Source organism: Neopsephotus bourkii, unplaced genomic scaffold, assembly GCF_033783945.1.
Source record: "Neopsephotus bourkii isolate Nb327-2 ecotype Australia unplaced genomic scaffold, CSIRO-AGI_Nbou_v1 NB_567, whole genome shotgun sequence".
NCBI classification, from domain to species: Eukaryota; Metazoa; Chordata; class Aves; order Psittaciformes; family Psittacidae; genus Neopsephotus; species Neopsephotus bourkii.
This window is the reverse complement of record NW_026901068.1, coordinates 1,046,270-1,066,730: the sequence shown is the minus strand read 5'-3', so window position 1 is coordinate 1,066,730 and position 20,461 is coordinate 1,046,270. Positions and strand designations below refer to the sequence as shown.

Below are 20,461 nucleotides of genomic sequence, written 5' to 3'. Positions count from 1 at the left end.
CTTTTTTTGTAGTAATTGAACTTTATTTTGCATTGTTTCTGTGATACAGAATTCATTGTACTGTTTTAATGTACTGGTAAGCAAGATTTCAATTGCCGTTCAAGGAAAGGAGCAACAGTATCATACAACTTCTCATAAAGGAGTTTACAAAGCCAGCAAAGATCCAGAATCTTTGCAATTCCTATTCGAATCTGTTCTTGCTAACTTGCAAAGTGAGCATCAGCAACTCCAGACCTATACACAAATCATGAGGAACTGTACAACTGCAACAGATTTGTTCTGTGTTTTGGTTTTTTTTAAATTATAAACTTTAGGAATATGTTGACCAACCCCTCGCCATTCTGAAGACACGGGCACTTTGGACTTCAACACAGACCTCACAAATCATTCTGAGCATTTCAGTAAACACTGGAATTTAATAAATAACACATTTTGTATCAACACAGAAATACACACAGTTCTTTAAAAAAAATATTACCTTATACTAAAAATGCAACAACTCCTAATCCTGACAAATATACAATTTTGTGGAAGCTGAGATGGCGGGATTCCATTTCTTTGAACAGCTGCTGTACTCTGTTTTACCACCATTCCTGGATGTTTTCCTTTAAGCTTGCAGACATGATGCTGACACTGCTATAATATGGTGCCTTCTTGAAAAGCTTCTATCCACCTATTAGAAAATTAAACACTGTTAGGCAGTTGCTGGCAAAAGTGTAAATCACACTGCTTTGACTAGCTACAGATCCACACAAGAAGTAACATCGTACTGCCATTAGCAGTTGGTCTGTTTGTGCAAATGCCAGAAATACATTCAGTGAGTCCAAACATACAAAGCCTGCTAGAGATGTATTAGCTATCAGTACAAGGCCAGATGATAGAAGCATTGTAGGCAGTACTGGACTAAGAAATTTAACAGCTCTAGCAGTAAATGTCTTGTTAAAATTTATTACTGTACCTACACAAATACATCAGAGATTTTCTTGGCCTTAATTGGAAAAAAATAGTGTCCACTGATGTAAACAGGCCAACAGCATGTTCTTTGTTTTTTCTTTCAATGCTATCAAAGCAGCATTTATTCTAGAGGTTCAGCGTAAGTCTCCTAACGATATTACTCAGACAAAGCTTGCCTTTTAAGGTACCGAATGTTATTCCTAGCTACAGCAAAAAAGAATATGTCCAATTGCAAGTTTTTCTACTAGATTTCTGAATAGGAAAACAATGCTATAGAATGCCTTGGATCTTTTTTTAGTTTTGTTTTATAGAGTATGAATAAGGACACAGTAGAAACAAAGGAATGGTATTGTAACTAGCAGGAAAATATTTGTATGCATCTGCAAGACAAAATACCCCCCAAAATCAAATGACTTACAGATTTTGTGTAAAGAAGTGTAATTAAGCACCTTTGCAGCTGTTCAGAAGTTTCAGGTGTGCTATTTTGTTTTCTTGAATATCCCTATTTGCACAAAACTATACATGCAGCCCTTTGAATGCTTAAGTATTAATAATGGACTAGTTAGCACATGACATCTATTGTATTAATGTAAAATTCATTTGGGAAAACTGCAGTGAAACCAGTCATATAAGATAAGCATACAGGCAAGATCAATATACTACTTCCAAGCTGATTTCTAGTCTACTTCATGATTCATATAGCAAATAGTCTCCTGATTACTGCCCAAGCTTCTAGGTTATTTCATATAAATCACACATAATACATACATTGATAAATATGACTCCAAACCCAGACACATCAGCAGGACTTCAAATGAAACAGCTCGTGTAAGTATTCTTTGAATTCAAGCTTTTGGTCTGAACATACTAAGCATGCCTAGGTGCTCACGCATATCTGCACATACACTTCAAATGTCTGTCCCTTACTTTGTAGTGTTTGCGTTATTTTCACTGCCATATAGTAATTAAAAATAATTAAAATTTACAGCTGGAAATAAAAGAAGGGACACATCAGTTAATTCTGATTTTTCCAAAGGTAACATTCCATTTTCACTTCAGCAGACCAGGGATAGAGGAATAGGCTAAAAAAGAAAGGTTTCTTATTTTATCTTTCTAAGACTTTTTCATTTTCCTACATTTACTTTTTTGCAAAGGACAGTCTGCTTCTTCATTTAAAGCATTTCAGAAGTCCTAATGAAACCAGGACCTTATCTTTAAGTAATTTAAACATTTTATTTACATATAATATGCATTTTCTGTACCTATGTTTAATCTGTGAACAGTAATATTCATGATTTCTGAACCATTTTCTAGAAAAAGGTAACAAATCAAATAGTTTCTTACTTTTGAGCTGAATGGGGATCATCTGCTTTAAATATATAAAATAAAGTGTTTTTGTGCAGTAAATGGAACACTCTAGATTCTGAGTTTTCATCTTTTACTTCACTGACTGTGAATCCAAGTAAAGGCTGGCTCTCTAATGCTGCCACATCCTATTTTATGGGGGGAAAAAAAAAGCAAACAAGACAAAATTGAGCATGTAAGACATACTAAGAAATGCATTTAGACTTACTCATGCACCATACCATTGCAACAGATTATACAACAAGCAGGTTGTTACAAATAGTCACGCACAAAATGCTGCTTTTTATGGTATTTTCATCCTTTGCATATTCCAAACCAGTGTTTTGTAACTAGGCAGGGACCTGCAATGCTTCCAGATAGTAAAAAAATAAATGATGAATACACATAAACACTGACACATCAGGTGAAGACTTTGGTAACTGCCTCTACATTGAAACGAGTATCCTGAGAAAGCAACATTTCTTGATAATGGGAAACAGTCAAGTAAGGCTTAGCAATCTGGTTTAATTTCTTAGGTACCTTTTAGTATCTTAGGTAACTTTTAGTATCTCAGGTACCTTTTAGTATCTTAAGTTTTTGTACCACTAATAAGTGGTCTTTTTAGCACTAAACTTGATACCACTTGGAACTAACAGAAGTAGTTTAACGAGCTTTCTGGCTAAGGCCACACTGGACCTTTCCTTAAGCCTCCTGCAGTGGCTCATCAAGATGAAAAATAAAGACAACTATTCCTTAGTTTAAAGAAAACAGAAAAGAGTTAATTTTATGATTCTGATCTGCAAAGTGAAGCTACTCTGGAAGGCTAATACCAGCAAAAGAAAATTTAAGGTGACTGTCGCAGACAAATATGCCTTTCTTTTACCCTTTGTTAAAGTCTCCTTTGCAACTACCAGGAAAGACACATTGCTGTAAAGTATTTGTCAAATCTTTGCAAAAGTAATAGTTTTGTACATCCTAATCAAATATGGTTTTACAAATACCTGGGTTTTTACTATTGCCAATGCTGTGATGGAAATAACACCACAGTTTCTGGATGTAATTCAGAAATTCAAAATAAAGACTGGCACTAGAGGAGGAACAAATCTGAGCATAAATCAGGAAATAACTAGAGTGGGAGTGGCACGAGGGTAAAGAATCACAGAATCATAGAACAGTCATGGTTGGAAAGGACCTTAAGATCGTCAAGTTCCAACCCCCCTGCCATGGGCAGGGACACCTCACACTAAACCATGTCACCGAAGGCTCTGTCCAACCTGGCCTTGAACACCACCTGGGACGGAGCATTCACAGCTTCCCTGGGCAACCCATTCCAGTGCCTCACCACCCTCACAGTAAATAACTTCCTCCTTATATCCAATCTAAAGGAAGGGTAATTCTTTACAAAATATAAGGCTCAGGATAGGCTGGTCCTTATATTTTGGAAGAAAAGTAAGGGATGGCAATGCCTTTAAACAGATGCCTTGGACATTTTGCTCTTCAAAGCTATTAGCAAACTATAATATGTAATACACAAAGGTGAAACCCAAGATGTTCCAGTGCTACAGTGCATCCATATATGTTGCAAAACATTATAAGATGCAATAAAACTACATTCTCAACACATGCTCAGATGTGCAAAGCTTATACATATTGATTAGATTATTCCACGCTCAACAGGACTACACATTCTAAATAAAAAAAGCAAATGCCATTAGATAAGATGCATTTCTTTTTTCTACTGCCACACTGTGTATTAAATAGTAACTCCAGGCTGAAGATGACAGTTTGAGGAGAAGAGATTTAGTCTGCTCATTTTCCAAACATTCAAGATACCATACGGAACTTCAGAACAAGATACTTCAAGATGCTTTTGTAAGGTTGTCTTTGCCACTAGCCCAGCGTGATGCATCCAAACAGACCCCCATGTATTCAACTGACTCAGAACATACCTACAACTGTGCAATGGTGTGTAGTGCAGAAGTACTCAAAGCTAGGTCTGGAATCAGAAACAGTGGAGCGGTATCAGTGTGTTATGGTACTAAGTCACTGGGCCTTTTCAAAATACTATACTGCAATCAGACCAGTTAGCATTAGGTGATCTAACTATAGCTTGTTGCCAGATGATAAAAATAAACAGCTTTGTAACAAAGACAGTATTATCACTGGCTATTTGATTTCTAATATGTAACCTCTTACCTCACTAGCAGCATATGTATATAGCACCTTATTTTTTATAACAAACCATAGGTGTTTCCATGGTTTTTTACTGCCCTTAGATCTGTGTAGGTAGCCACTCATTGTAGAGTCTTCTGTATTTGCCGAAACCTGAAGAGACAAACAAACAGATCCCAAAAGTATGTATGCATCTGTCCAGGTTTTCACAGTACAGCTTTTTTTAAAACAGCTCTCCAGTGCCCTGTCCTGTCAAAGGCTCCAATTCTTACCCAATCTCAAATTAATCTTGCTAATTAACTCAGATGGCTGAAAGAAAACTGATTGCCACCATCTGTCTGGTCTGCAAGAGAGGTTTCTGCAGTCATTAGGGTTGGAACTTAAATTGGATGCAACAAGACAAAAGAAGGCTGAAACACTGAGGACCACACATGGATGGAGAACACACATTTCTAGGTAAGAAGAAAAAATTACTTCCTTCCATTCCCAGGACCTCCAGCATAAGTAGGCAGAGTTTAGCTCTACCTTTCCTAATCATAAGCTAAGAGCTGAGTTGGTGTAGGCATTGACTGTTGGTGCAGTGGTAAATCACCATTCCTTGAAACACAGGGAAACACGAAAGAAATTAAAATTCTAACTATCTCCCTGAATCACAGTCTTGCAGGTGTTTATGCAGTTTATATTCTGCTTCAAAGTTCAGGTACCTGCCTAAAACTAAAGGCCAAGCCACTGTTATGGGCAAATTTTGACTTTGTAGATTTCTAAAGAAATGCCTAAAATATGGAACTATTTTTTTCATTGTTAATATTGATGATATAATACCAACAAGGCATGACTTTTGATCAATAAAGCACTTACTTCTTTGAGGGCTGCAGGAATTTTTTTCTGCTTTCTTCCAGAGGGAATGCTGTGTAAAACTGTAGACAAGGCACTTGATGGAGATTTATGGTTGACTGGGGATCCGCTCTTAGGAGTGCACTGGTTATCTAAAATGCATAGGATAAATATATGGCCTTCATGTCACAGGTGACTAGACAAAGACAGTGATTCTTGAACTTTTTTTCTTAAAAACAGCTGTCATTTTTCTTCTGATTAGGTGTTTCAATAGTAACGATCACATTGAATTCAGTGCGGAATTAACTTTCCAGTATTATCATCAACAGCATGAATTAGAATCTCCCAAATCACACCCAGACTGCAAAAAAAAGCCCACAAGAAAATGAAAACCAAATGGATTGGTCTTGTTTGCTTACAGTCTGTGTTCTTGATGATGAACTACCTTTGCCCATAGGCAGAGTGAAAATTAAGTCTTAAAAACCACACCAAAGTTTTAGAGCTGTCCTCTGCAGTTCAGCCTGTGTTTAACATCTGTTCCCCAACTCTGTCCTTCAATCCTCTACATCTGTTATCTTCTCAGCTTTTTTCAGTATGGGTGCTACACAGTTCCTCTTCCAGCATCATGCCATCACTCATGCATTTCTGGAGATTCCCATCTCCAGAGTCAAATCCATACTTCTCCATTGCCACTGACAGTTCCTTTATCTCTCTTGGAAGACTTATGCAACACTTCACTCCTTTAAAACCCTCTTTTCTAGCAACACCCACCACCGTTTCACAGCCCATCCTGGAAGGAATAGCTTCATTAAGTCTACTTCTAGAGTTGTCCCTGAACAGACCCTGCCGAGGCTCTGAAATAGTGAGCAGAGCAGGAAAGCAATTGGATTGCGAGCCGTACTCAGTTGCAGTGCAGCTCTCCTCCCAGCTAAAAGCACCTGCAATTACCTGCAGCACAGCAGCCTCTAGTGCCTAACCCGCAGACCTGCAGGTGGTCCATACAATCCACCTTCCCCATCATTGCAGGCTCCCACCAGCACTTCAAGGGTTGTCGATGCTGCTTTCCACATCCCCATGAGAAATGTCACTGCCAGCATGCTAGAAGCCATAGCCTGATTATTTCCCTGGGGAATCACAGATTTCCTGATACCCTATAGAGCTTGTGTTGAACTGTAGCCTCTGCTAGTGGGAAAGGCAGCAAACTCTTTCAGTCCCTGCTTATGGCTGCTTGCATATTTTATACTAGAGTCTTTAGGCAGAATTCAGAGCAAGTCTTGTGAGATGGGACTGGATTCCCATTTCACTCAGAGATGCCTCCATTGACTTTATGTTCATTTCTGCATAAAGTTATGATGAAAAGCAATGTAACAGTGGTTATCTCAAAAAGAAAGAGGTATATGCTACATGTCATTACTATAGGGCAAGTGCATGTTTCTGGAAGAAAGAGCCAATGTACTGAAAATTCACTTCCTAGCTTACTCCACAGAAACTTGCTTGGGCCTTTTATAAACTCAGATGCCTATCACTTGTCAGTGACTAACAGAATTAGGCAGTTGAATCCATCAGTAAAGATGAGGCACAAACATATCATGTTAATAAGGGCCACAAAAATAAGACAGCTTGTGAAGAATTTCTTTACCTTGTTTCTGTAGCTCCCTGAAGCAATGATCACATACTCTTGCTGGCTGGTTTTTCATGTAGTCTAAACCATGTTTATTTGATGAACAAGCTTGACAAACAATCTGGAAACAGATAAAGCATTATTGTACATGATGTGCGCTTGTAAATCACCAAATGCTCAAAGACATTAATTTCAGCACTGTTAAGCCTGTAATAGAACCTGGTTTAAGATTTTGGCTTTACCCTATGTCCTTATGTTCAACATGCTGCTCTTTCCTCCTCTAAATTATAACAACTTAAATATTAAAAAAATAAATCACTGAGTTTCACAAGTTAATAAACCAATATTAACAATCCATGAAGAGAAGAACAAACTTACTGTTACTGAACTGTTTAAATCATAAGATTTTAAAGAAATAACTAAAAATAGTAATTGCTCTCTTGACAGTTTCCCTACGACACAGATGTCTCAACTGCATTGAATTCCGTATTCTCGCTTGATTAAAACAAGAAGAAAGGTTTATTAGATATACCTGTCGTAAGTGTTAAATATATATATAGCTTGGTACCAACTTAAAACCAAAAATCATTATCTTATCAAAATTGGCAAGGAAGATATTTTTCCTTATTTCAGGTAACATTTTCTGTTTGTACTACATATTTACAGAATCGGAAGACAATCATAAATAGCACTCCAAACACAAACATGTAACAGATTAAAAGGTTGAACACTGCTGTATTATAACACCTTGCTCTAAAACAAAGAAGCAGGCAACTCCTACATGATGGTTTTAATTCATACAATTGCGTCACAGTACAGCGTTCCTTTAAAAGAGCTGTGGTGCAATCAGGCTCCATCTGCATTTGTCACACAAGGAACCTGAATGATTAACGGAAAAGGTGATGACAAAATTGCCCAACCTTTCCACATGCCCGGCAGTGATGCCTTCTCCAAGTCAAGGTGAATTCACTTGTACAGATCATACACATTGTGGCTCTAGTATCAGGGATCCAGATTGGAGCCTTCGATCCGAGCGGACTATCTTCCTCCTGTTTCTCTGGATCTGCCTGAGAGTACATAGACAGAATATCATTGCATTCAGTGATGAGAAATAAGATTAATATTAATCAGTGATTATAGGGTAAGTTTAATTAACATTGGAAAGGCTTCTCTGATAAATTGTCATGGTTTTAAATGTTATCTACTATTTCATCAGTGGCCATTAAAATGCAACCCTGAAGAAACAGCTGTATTTAATTTGTTCAGAAAGGCTGTGTGACTTTCAAGCTTTACCAGCCTATTTATTCCAATAGCTGATGTATTTTAAAATCTTTTCATTTTACCTTTCTTTTAGCAAGATTACAGAGAGAATTGAAAAAGCTGGCTTAGATCTTTTGGAAGAAAATAAATGTATGAAGCAGATAACATTACGAATGATGTATTGTTCTGTTCACTTACCATTTACCATCCTGTTGTATTATTCATTATGAATGCCCCTTGTTTCTCTGAACACCTACAGAGAAGCTTTGTATTCAGAAAAGGAAAAGCACAACAATAACGGTGTGACGTACCTCTTCAAGACTTTTGCTAGGATTAAATGTGATTCTTTTTTTTGTATATTCTTCAATTGACTTGGAGATAGCTTCTAACCACTCGTCTCTTTCTGTAGCAGAACTGTTGGAGTGAAAAAAAGAATAATTTATTATTACTAACATTTAAAATTAAGAAGCAAGTGTTGATTAAAATCTCACTACTTTATTACACACTGACTTACTCTGCTGCAATTTCTGTTTTATAGAGCATGTCCAGTTCTGCTGAAACTGGCATTATTGTTTTAGCTGTCTGCATGGTGTCAGTCATTTGTGCTGATTAATGCTAAAAAAGATTTCTGTGTCTGTTGTTATAATGTGGATTCCCCTCCCCTCTTTCCTCTTTCCAAAATACTTTGTGATTATTTCAGGTCTTCTATGTCATTGTCATTTACTGGTCTAAATGGTGCTCCAAGAACAAAGACATGGGCCCTCCTCTTTTGAGAGGGACCCTGAAATTGCAGGAAGCCTTTTTTTCCTCCCCCCTGCTTCCTTCTGCATCAAAGTGCAGTTTGTTATACTCAGCTCTATGAAAACTCGAACTTCTCTCAGGAAAAATACACTGTCTCTTCCCCAGCCTTGTGCTCCTACTGGGTCATGCTGCTTTGAAACGATTCTTCTCTTTCGAATTTTACCATTGGATTAGCTAACCCAAAGAGATAAACATATGAGCTTCCGTACCTCTCTATCCCACAGCTGGTGGATCACTAACCAAGTGCAAGGAAAACATTAGGCTGAAGTGGCACGGCATGGCGAGCAGGGGGAACAAGGAGTGCCTGGCACAGCCTGTAGCTACACTAAATTATGTGCAATGCTAAAGCACTTCCTCTGGCCATGGGCCCACTACCACTTTCACATAATATAAATCCTGTTGCAAAGGGCAGCCTCCTAGGCTCCCTGTCAGCCACTAGGTCTTATTTTCACTCTTATGCCACAACAAACATGGTAACACAGTGGGCTATATAGGCACAGTGCACTGGACTGGGGGACAAATCCATATTAAAGCAACCATTTGACCTGGCTCTGGACCAGTTTAGTGACTGGGTTCACTATGCTGAACAATTACTTGTGCGAGCACTACAGAGGGTGCTCTGAGGAAGGAAGAAGCAGTTTTGTGGGAAAGGAACAGCTTGACATGTTTAAGATGCCATGTCAGCTTAAAAAGGGCTTCTAAGATTTAATCAGTATCTACTACCAACATTATTTTTGTTCCTCACTTCTTAAACAGTATCAAATAAATTAATTTGGAATAAATTAATTTGAACTGGATAAATATATAAAAGGGGAAGTTAGGGAAGAGGAAAGCAAATTGGATGTGCAATGCCAATTACTTTTTAAAGATGTTTGTAGATGAATTTGGAAGCTTTTAACATCTTTGAACCTTTAGGGAAAATACTTTGAGCCAGAGTTTTGAACTGGATGAAACTGAGTACTATACAGAATCAGAGAGGACAAAGCCGGTAAGGGTTCCCCTCACAGGGGAAGCCTGTGAAGCACAAGGGGAAAAAAAAACCCAAACCATCTAGCACACACAGCAACAAAATCAAAACAAGAGGAGAGGAAATAAGACACAAGGAAGGGCAAAGCAATGTGTTATTGTCTGTCCCAATATCTCACACTCTACATGGAACATTCTGTTCAGTTTATTTACTTTTGCTGCCTCATCCGGAACGAACAACTGGTCTGCATTAGCTATGTAACATTCAGAACAGATCAACTCCTTTGGCTTTTCCAAAATCTGGTTACATTTAATTGGGTTCCTATAACTATATTCAGTAATTAAATTTAAAGTTGGCCCAGTTTTGGGAGACTAAGCATTCCCCTATCATGTAGAGACTGCTACACATGAGGCTGCTTGCACATGAGCTGTGTCCCAGTGTTCAGCTGTGGAGCTCGCACTTGGTAGGTTTGCTAGTGCTAGCCTTTAGGATTGCTTACAGTCCCTTCATAATTTACCAGCAAAGGCAATGCCATCAGCAACTGAATTGATGTAATGGTATAGTACAGCAAAATAGGCAGTGTTCCTTCGGCTGTCACTCCCAGCCCTCCTCCCCAGCTGCACAGCCCTACCCAGCTTCTCTCGCTGCAGGTGCAGTATTTCTTGCAGCTTCCCAAAAATAATTTTGTTTACTAAAATTGCAGGGTTTTCTTAAGGTTTTTCAAAGTTATTTATTCCTTTATTTAACAAAACAGCAGAAAACTTTGAAGGGACTGCAGAGAGCCCCAGCAGTTGTTATTACTGGCAAACGTGTGTGCTAGGGGCACACACCGCAGCTACCTAATGGAGCTAAGCAGCTCAGTGGTCCCAGGAGGGCTCACAGAATTATACCCCTGTTGCTTTCAGGATAAGAGCCTTAGGGCACCTCTCCTAGCTGAACTAGTATCCCATGAACTATCCTTATGTTAGGGGAAGCAACGCAGCTAGGTCTGCCTGGGGTAGCTCTTCGCTACCTTTCATTGAGGGGATGAAAGCCTTGAGGGGGATGGGACCAGCTAGCCTCACACCATGTCAGGCTGGCACAACTGTTGTTTTCAGGACTGAAGCTTTATTTCTGTACAGTGCCATATCATGCAGATGTGCTAACTTGTTTCTCCGATTAAGAGATTTCTAGTACAATACTGCATTGTACCATGTAAAACAATACACATTCCTACAGCTATCCCAGGAAAACTGAAACCTCAACACAGACTAAACAAAGCAGAATAAATAAATATATAAACCAGGTGGTAGAACTAAACCTGAAATGATAAAAGACTCTTGTCTAAGTAGTAATCTACACTTCTTTTGTTAACTGGCTTACTTTTTATGACTAGCAATTTTTCACCAGCTTAACTGCTACCCTCTCCATCTCTATCCCCAGGATCATTTCAGAATCTCTTCTCTAGTGTACATTCCGCATAATATTTACTATCTGAAGAAACACAAAAGCAAAATTTGTTTCCAATGTCTGTAAGATTTGAACAGTTTTGCAATAGAGATTTTTACCACAAAGGAATCAAGACTCTTAGAATGAGGTGTCATCACAAGGAAGATGTAGGCTGTATTGACAAGCTACTGATTCTTTTCACATCCAGGATATTCATCAATAGGAAAAATATATTTAACTGTGAAAAAATACATGCAAGCACCTACTGCTGGTAGGTTTTCACTTGTTTCCCTCCTACATCACAATGGGCCCAGGACTCACAGATGGGTAACTATCTGAAAACCGCCATTCTACACCTGGGGCCCTCAGCACCTCCTTTATCCCCAGCAAATGCAACCTCCCATCATTGTTGTGTAACTTAGGGCTCTGACATACACACAGCTTTCAGCAAGTATAAAAATAACAGAACTGAATGCTGCAAAGATGCAAGATCAACAACACTAAAAAAGAAGGAGCAAATCAGAGCAGCTTTAGTTGGTAATGTGAGGTTAATTCCAGTAATTTCAAGATCAAAACAAAAACATGTCACAAACTCTGCCCAATTTCATGAGAATGTTATATATAAGGGGTTTTCCCTGTGGGAATAGCATGCATTTTACAGGAGCTGCTTTTAATCTACCACTTAACCAGTTCCTCAAAGGGACAAGTCCATCATGTTTTGCGGAAGAAGGTAGGCTGTATTTCAAGATGACAATCTTTTCACAAGTTCCAGTGATTTCTTGCAATTTTCTTTCATGACTGAATTCAAAGTGAAACACTGTTTCAAGCCAAGCAGAGATAAATCCACGTTGCCTACTGCAATCCCATAAATGTCTTCCTGTATTTGTGCGACACCCAGTCACCAAGGCACCTAAGCAGCAAGCGCCTGCTCATGTTAGACTGGAGCAGAATCACACTCTAAACTGCGACATGCATTTTCTTCCCCACTGTGCAAATGAACTATGAGAAACATTTAAATTTATTGAAGGAGTATTTTTGTGTTTTTCAAGTCTATTGATATAAATAACTATTGCTCAGACAGTCGAGCTACTTCCTTTGGCTACTTTGACATGGTTAACCTTGGTCTACCCCTCAGTTAAGAGATACTGCTATCTTTGTGCAGACATCCTCATGTCGGTGCTTACAAGGTCAGGCAAAAAGAAGTGGTCTGCCCTTGCTCAGCTTTGCTAAACAAAAGAAAAAACATGTCTTCCTTCATTGGTATCAGCACTGCCACAAATATCAGAACAAATGAAGCTTCAACTCAAATGCAGCAAAACCAACAATCCACAAAACCAGCTCTTTGCTAAAGGCATCTCATGAAGGCAGACCAGAGTTACTCTGGCTTAGTGGACATCTATCCTTTTTCTTGTAAACAGAGAATTTGTTTTTCTGTTGAAGACAACCACCATTCCAATAATTGCTGCCATTTCCATAATTTCACGTTCACTGAGATCCATTTCTTGTTTCGATTATACTGTTATTTTAACTAGAAGACCAGGATGACTTCTTCCAATTTATATCAATTACCAATGATGATATCGAAATTTATTGTCATGCTTCATATCCTGTCCTGTTAATGCATGAACTTAATGCAACTTGGAAGAACAAAAAAAAAACCCACTGAAAAGCAAAGCCAAAAATTAACCAAAACAAAAATGTTTGATTGCTCCTTCCTCTCAAGGAAAGGCAGTGAGAGGATGGTGTTTCAGTTCAAGTTTGTGAAGGTGTATAAACTGAACAGCAGGAGCCAAGCAGGAGTTTAACTCACTCCAATTGTTAATGGTTTTGAGGACAGCAGAAGCCCCACCAGCTGTAGCCTTAAGCCCAAATTGCTCAAATATCAGCTACATTTACTGTATCTTTTGTGTTTCTATCCATCATTTCACAACAGGCAGTCTTCCTTAAAAGTTAGGGTGAACTGTATTAGAAACTAGAAATTCATACAGTATCTGTGAAACTTATTACATGTGACCAGGCTTCCTTTCTGCTGGCCCATTTAAAAATAAATTTTCAAAATTAGATTTTGAATGTGCAAAGAAGTAGATCAGAACAAAGCCTACCTTATTTCCAGAAATCCATCTGGCATTCCCTCTGTTCCGTGACTACTCCAGCCAAGGGTAACTTTGCATTACGTAAGTGCACAATGAGCTATAAAAAGCTTACATGGCATATTCATTTGTAAGACTTACCTTGCTGAAAGAATGAAGGATCTCTCTACACTTTCAATGTTCAGCTCATTCTGATATGCTTCCTGGGTTGGCTTTTTAACCTTCCATTGAGAGAGAAAACTTGACATTCAAACTGAAATGGTACTTTCACAATCACTTTAGTTTTACTTACTGTGAAATCCCTTACACTTTTACTGGTACATTGGAGAGAAAAATCTCCCCTCATACACCTCAGAGGGCCCAGCTACAGTAAAATTACATGCAACCCAAACTTTATTTCACTGTGGCCCATACTGACACTGGTGACACACAGGGCAATGAAGCTCCTGCTGTGCTTCAACATGCCCAGGCCCATTGCCCTCTAATTACCTTCTGCAGCTGGGCACAAAAAGGCTGCTGCAGGAGAAGATTCAGTGTCCCTGGGTACCCCACAATGGGTATCTTCCCCACACCTCCAGGGGCTGGATTGCCCTGCTAACCCTTCTGAGCTACCAAGTTTCAAATATAAGGAGGTTTAAAAGCCAAGAGTGGTTTCTGAGCCACCATGACACGTCTGCTGGCAGAAGAGATTTTGCAGCTCTGCCTGCGAGAGCTCAGACCCAGGTGCCAGATCTGCACTGCAGCTGGACTTGGTGCCTTTATCTGACAGCACCAGAGACAAGTTACTTGATTCCCGAGGCAATGGTTTGTTGTTCCCACTGTCATGTCAGACACCATGTCAATATATGGCATGTGTGTCCCTTATCACTACCCGGAGGGGCTCAGGGCTTAACTTCGGTGGTTTTCATAAAGGCTCAGAAACAAAAGCCATGTCTCCCCTCACTATCAGATCTTGATAAACCACGGAGATTTAATCCACCAGAGATTTCACAGGCCCAAGCTCTGCATGTGGGCAATAAAAAGCAGTTACAAAGCAAAAGAGAGGCAATCTCAAGAAGTAGGCAGACTGTTCCAGAGTAGGCCAATACTGGATGAAATGCAGGTGAGATCATCCTGCAGCAACAACACAGGTTTTTTAGGGAAACCTAGATGGCAATCCCACAGGCCATACTATGCAAGAAACATTCAACCTGTAGGACTCCTCTGGAACGTAAACATCTTTAAATCTCTTTCCAACAATAGACATAGTTGTGTTTTGAACACTTGAAGGCCTGAGTTTAAATAGATTTGGAGACAGACTCTTTTAACAAGTGGCTCACCTTCATTCCAGCCAACGACAGCATGTTGTTAAGTTTATACATCCCTGACTGAACTGGAGTTGTATACAACAGGGCATCATTGAACTGTAATACAGAAGCAGTGTTTTTTAATGACTGAAGACTGTTTAGAGACAGATAATTTCAGATGCATTTTACTGAAAGTACAGAACTCATACAGCATTGAGATCAACTGTCCAGAAGGGCATCTTCTACTTCCTATTATTCCACTTAGAATCCAAGAACATTTTCGTGTATGAATTTAGATAACAATAGGTGTCTATTTATATCATCCTTGTGTAAATACACATTTGGCACATGACTAAACAGTGCACGGATGTCAAAGAACAGGCTGTCAAAAAGGACAAAGATGTTTCTCATGTACACAGCTGTACTGTATAACAAGCTACTTTAAAAGAATATTAGAATTAAGCATTCAAACAAAGCAAAATACTCCAGAAACTCAGAGACAGCAGAATTAAGATTAGCAATTTATACTTATAAGGACACACTTGTCCGCATGTATCATGTGAATTTTACCAGCTTAAACGTGCATCTACTGTTTATTTCCTGTTCCACCAGACTTGGCTTCATTCACTGCACTTACTGGACAGCTATTGAGATTTATTTGTTGTTCAACAAATGGATCCAAACTTCAGCTAGTGCACATAAACACAGACCAGAAAACTGAACTGCCTCATTTGTGAGGTTCTTTGCAAAATAACCAAATGTTCCACAAGCCTTCACATGATCAGTGGAAAAATTGCTGGTTAAGTGTCTAAAGGCATAAACATTAGCCTGCACAGTGTTTATATTTATATATATTTATATTCAAATCCCCCCCCCCATATACCCCAAAACTCGCCACCTCCAAAACTAAAACAAATAAAATCCAAGCTAGATCTACTCAGATTTATAAACATCTGATTTGGAAAGTCCAGCTCAACACAGCACCAGATTTTGAGAGTATTACCTTAGCTGATAGAATTTGCAATTATCTCAGTGCTTTATATGCTACAATCTCCAGAGCATAAGACAGTCACTTGCAAGCTTAGAATTCATCCTCCATGACTGCCTACGGAAATACTTATTTGTACTATGGTAACTACAATGCAACAACGATGCCACAGATTACACAGGGCAGCAGTTGCCTTACCATCTAAATAAAAGGGATAAACAAATGTTCAAGTGGAAACAGAAACTTCAGGGATGCAGTTTCCAAACAAAACAGCGGCAGACAGGAAGAGAATCCAGCACTTAACTTCCAGCCCAGTGCTCTGCTCAGGATGCAAGCAGGCTTGTGCAGGGGAAGGAGAGAGGAGAAAGGAGGGAGACAGGGAGAGAAGGGTACAATAGCAACCATGGAGCTGTAGGTTTTACAATCTGGTACAGCTAACAGGGATGGAATAACTGTGTTAATTTTTGCACTACCACGATAACATCTTCCAATAAAAGTGCCCAAATTTTAAATGAGCCTTGTTCAAACAATGCATTTTAATAATCAACAGTTTTCTATTAAAATTAGCATATATGCTAATGGGTGATCTCTCCAAATTAAAACTGCAAGTAACACAGCAACAATTGGTCATTTTATCCATTACCAGAACTTGTTAGCTACATATGTTCGCGGTACATGTTTCAACCACTTAAAATTACATTAGTGTTAGGTACACAGCAACATATACAGTGTCTTACCAGAAAAAACATTCGTGGCTGCATGACCTTCCGGGACAGCTTCATCAGTGTTCCCTCCTTCAGAAAGACCTAGCAAATTAAAACAGGACATTTGAAGCCTAGCTTCACATGGCACAAGCTGTACAGATGAGTTGACTTCATCATCATCATTCTTATTATGATTATGGTTATTACTACTACACTAGAGGTGCTGCAGAAGTTTTGGGATTCAAGACCCCCTTTCTGAGAAAGGCTGTTCACTCTTAGGTTTCTCTAAAAGTGAGTGTGAATGGTTGCATTAGTTTTCCACACTTGAAACCATGCTTGAGGAAAAATAAACTGCCTGCAAGACCTGGCAAGGAATGACATTCTAAAAATTGTAAGTTTTCATCAGATAAATGTCTAAAAAAACCCCACACATATGGAGAAGCAATATTCATTTGACTTTTAGAACTGAGTAATTAAGTGATGGACCATTTTTCTTCTTGGTATATGCCAGCTTCTGTACTTTGCTTGCATATCATCTGTGCTGCACTTTTACTGCAATCTGCTGAATGCCATCTGGAGGACCTACCCTTCCTGGCTGTACAATCTCGTGGTGTCCATTTAAACTGTACTGAATCTGCATAAGCTTCTGAAAGTTATCCTACAGGGAGAAAAAGCAAAAGGTAAGTAATTGCCCTTGCACCCGTGATTTGAAAGAAAAAAGTTTTAGTCAACCAGCTTTGTAAGTCAAAATACTTACTCCTTGCTTCATGATGTCGTTGGCATGGTTTGCAACTTCTATGACAACAGCTAGAGCATCTGAAGGATGAAGAGATGGTGATTAGGTTATACAGACTGTTAGCATTAGTATCTTGTAAAGCATGGGTACAATATTGCTCTTCCACAACACGCTGAGATTCAAAAACCAGTCACTGCCTTCAGAAGCACTTCCCATAGATCCCAGAGTCTGGATCACGGTTTAATAAGTGCACTAGCAAGTCATGCTTCAACCAGCAGTGCCAATCATTTCTTACAGTTAATCAAAACAGTATAAAAGCAAAATGAAATTCTAGATTATCACATAAAGAATTACTTTAATTTCACTGTCTTGGCATACAGCAGAAAAGTTAACATTTTAACAGAGACTATGCAGAGATTAAATTTTTTCCATTTTAAACAATTGTCTCCAGTGCCAGTCATAGACTACTTAGAAAAATTATCTCAATCTTTGTGATTTCTTTATTCTGCCTTTAGTTTTGTTGCACCTCAAGATAACAGTATAAAGTTCAAATTTCTAAATGTAAAACTTTTAATACCAGAAGAAAAAAAAAAAGAAAAAAAAAGAGAAGAATCTCTCAAAGGGAAGAGTTGCCAAAGACAAGAGATTTTATTAATACTGATATTCAATAACTAGCAACTTGATTGTAATATACGCTATGATGTAACTGCGAAAAGAGGTTACATAAAATGATTATGTAAACAGTGAGTGTATATGAGAGAGAACTCATCCAAGGTTCTCATCCAAAAACCTGTAATTGACTGAAGCAGGAAAAGAAAAAAAGATTAATTTAATTGAAAGCTGGAACAACTGCTCTGATAAGATGTGGTCTCTAAAGTATCTAGCATCTTCTCAGTAACTGAAATACTTCAAATAAAGAAACTACTTTTGCTTAAAAGTGCACAGAGAAGTCTACTAAACCAGATAAAAGCAAGGCCTTGGGTTTTTTCCCAGATAATCATTACAGTATTAGTACTGTAGAATGCATATACTTCCCTTATTGTTGAGTTAATATTCAGGAAGAAAGCATGTTAAAAGGTGCACCTTTCAAACTGAAAGGTTCAGAGAGTCATGAAGGCATACAAGAAAATAAATTGAGATACAGAAAAAAGATCCTAAATTAATCTAAGGAGAATTTTTGTTTCCATTAACTAAGGCAATGCAAGCATGAGTCAAACAGTTTAAAGGCATAGCATATATCAAATATTTTATCAAAATTTAAGTTTAGATATAGATGTCATGATGTCAGCTGAGCCTGCTGAAAAATAGCTGGTGGTCTCCTACTAGGAAATGTTGGAGCTGCTCCAGCCAAAACATTCCACCAGCTCCCATTCACTTGAAAGAAATGAAGGGAAATTTAGCTAAATTCACAAAGACAGGAATGAGTACCTGGTTGTTCTTGTTATAATTTCCTTCATCTATCAGCTATTATATCTATTAAAAACCTAAAATTTTACTGACTTACTTCAAGAAAGTGTGAAGAATGTTAGAGAAAAATTTCTGGTTATTGAAGGGAATGCTCCAGAATCTCAGGGCTACTTATACAGCCAAGACTAAACAAATCTAAACAACAACAGAAAATAATCTATAGGGCCAAAGTCCATAAACAGAGTGGGTTTTGGCAAGGAAGTGCATTCCATTTCTTATACCATTTAGCTGGAGTAGTTTGTTCAAGTGAAGGCCATCAGGAAGATGTGTTATTGGGGATTTTTTCCAAGAGTACTAACCATCACTAAACCTGGTCTTCCCCTCCCCGACCCTAACTCAATTAAACAACTAAGCAAAGTCAGATTAAGTTAAGCTTAATTGTCACAAGAAAAAACTTGACGAGTAAGGATTCTTACTCGGTTTCAAAGCTAGGCTGTGGAACATGTCAAATGCATAAAGCTAACACTGTTATTGTTACAACTAAGCTGCTGCTTTTATCTTTGATGTAAGAAGGGAGAGAAAAATATTGTGGAAGTTACAACTAGAAAAACCACAGAAGCTGGAGAAATTACGGGAAAACGTAAAATAAAACATATTGCTCATTAATAAAGTTAATTTATTTTTTTATTATTATTTTATTAATAAAATGATAAAGTTGCTAATTTTTCAAGTGGTCAGTTATTTAATGTACAGTGGAAGCACTGGATTGTTAACAGCCATAAGAAATGCAAGGCAAACTTTTCTATCTCTTAATCATTTAAAATATTTTTTTATATTTTCAATATACTAAAACAAACATGTCTAAATGTCCTAAGGAAGATAGTTACTCAAAAAATGTATGGCACTGCATCAGCATATAAAGCTATAAGAAAGCAAACTTGGCTCAGTGTACTGAAGACACTCCTTTATTGCAGTCCAGTCAACTGCATCTGCACAACCTTCCTAATGGGCTTGCACAAATATCACTAGAGACTGAAATAAGTGACAGGAGCTCACACAAACAAAACAGAGACGTTACCTGGGAGCATTTTTGGAACTAATGAGGTATGCACATGGAAGAAGGAAACAGTCTGAATGTGCACTGCACCACTATACTAGAGCTAAACTAGCTTAATACCAAACTCCCATGAAACACACTGTCCTCTTGATCACAACTGTTCCTTCCCATTTCCTCTTACATCTTTTCCCCTCACATGCAGGCAAAGTTGCGGAAGTCAATTGTGTTTGTGCAACTTGTGACAAGCCAAACTGGGGAACTCCTCAGGTTAAATATAACCCAGAGCAGCTCCTTGATCTTGTTCACTCCCACCACACTAATGGTTATCCTGGCACAAAGACAGAGGCAGTCAGAAAGGCCCATAGCTGGGGGAAAGAGCAGCTGGTAGACCAGGCTGCCTGTCGTTAAAAGTCTTACCAATGCAAGGACTGCTTCTTTCAATAGCAGTGCCCAGCATATCTGCTTAAGCTGCCTGTTCAACTTCATTTGTATCTCCTGGTTTCAACTCAGGGGTGAGCTGATACAACTGCAATCTTGAAACATTTTTGAAACACATGCAGTATTTCTGCTGAGAAACATAGAACTAAATAGAAAACACTTCTAATTACTGGCTTAGTGTCTTGCATGCATTTAAAATTTAGATACATTTTCATATGTACATAATCTATTATTCCTTTTATCTAAAGAGACGTTTACCTTGAGTATCCCTATAGTCTGCAGATTCTTCTAAAAGATTCTTTAAATAATCTGTATAAAGAAAAAAATAATAATAGAGATAGTTTTGTTAAAGAAATAAACAGCACCAGAAACTA

The 20,461-nt window shown here is 38.3% G+C and overlaps 1 protein-coding gene across 2 annotated transcripts in view; it reads right to left on the bottom strand.

The window, feature by feature from the left end:
* Nucleotides 1–20,461, bottom strand: part of FGD6 (FYVE, RhoGEF and PH domain containing 6) — a 69,552-nt gene continuing 49,091 nt past the window's right edge. Inside the window, exons 9-21 of one of the 2 annotated variants that reach the window (XM_061351264.1) lie at nt 20,346–20,396; nt 17,207–17,265; nt 17,036–17,107; nt 16,483–16,551; nt 14,791–14,874; nt 13,613–13,692; nt 8,497–8,599; nt 7,846–7,992; nt 6,944–7,046; nt 5,329–5,456; nt 4,495–4,623; nt 2,299–2,447; nt 1–673 (exon numbers count right to left, since the gene is read on the bottom strand). In XM_061351264.1, coding sequence (XP_061207248.1) covers nt 637–673; nt 2,299–2,447; nt 4,495–4,623; nt 5,329–5,456; nt 6,944–7,046; nt 7,846–7,992; nt 8,497–8,599; nt 13,613–13,692; nt 14,791–14,874; nt 16,483–16,551; nt 17,036–17,107; nt 17,207–17,265; nt 20,346–20,396 — 1,211 coding nt within the window. In that variant the 3' untranslated portion in view covers nt 1–636. The remainder of the gene's footprint in view (nt 674–2,298; nt 2,448–4,494; nt 4,624–5,328; nt 5,457–6,943; nt 7,047–7,845; nt 7,993–8,496; nt 8,600–13,612; nt 13,693–14,790; nt 14,875–16,482; nt 16,552–17,035; nt 17,108–17,206; nt 17,266–20,345; nt 20,397–20,461) is intronic. The other variant, XM_061351265.1, reaches the window with a different exon arrangement.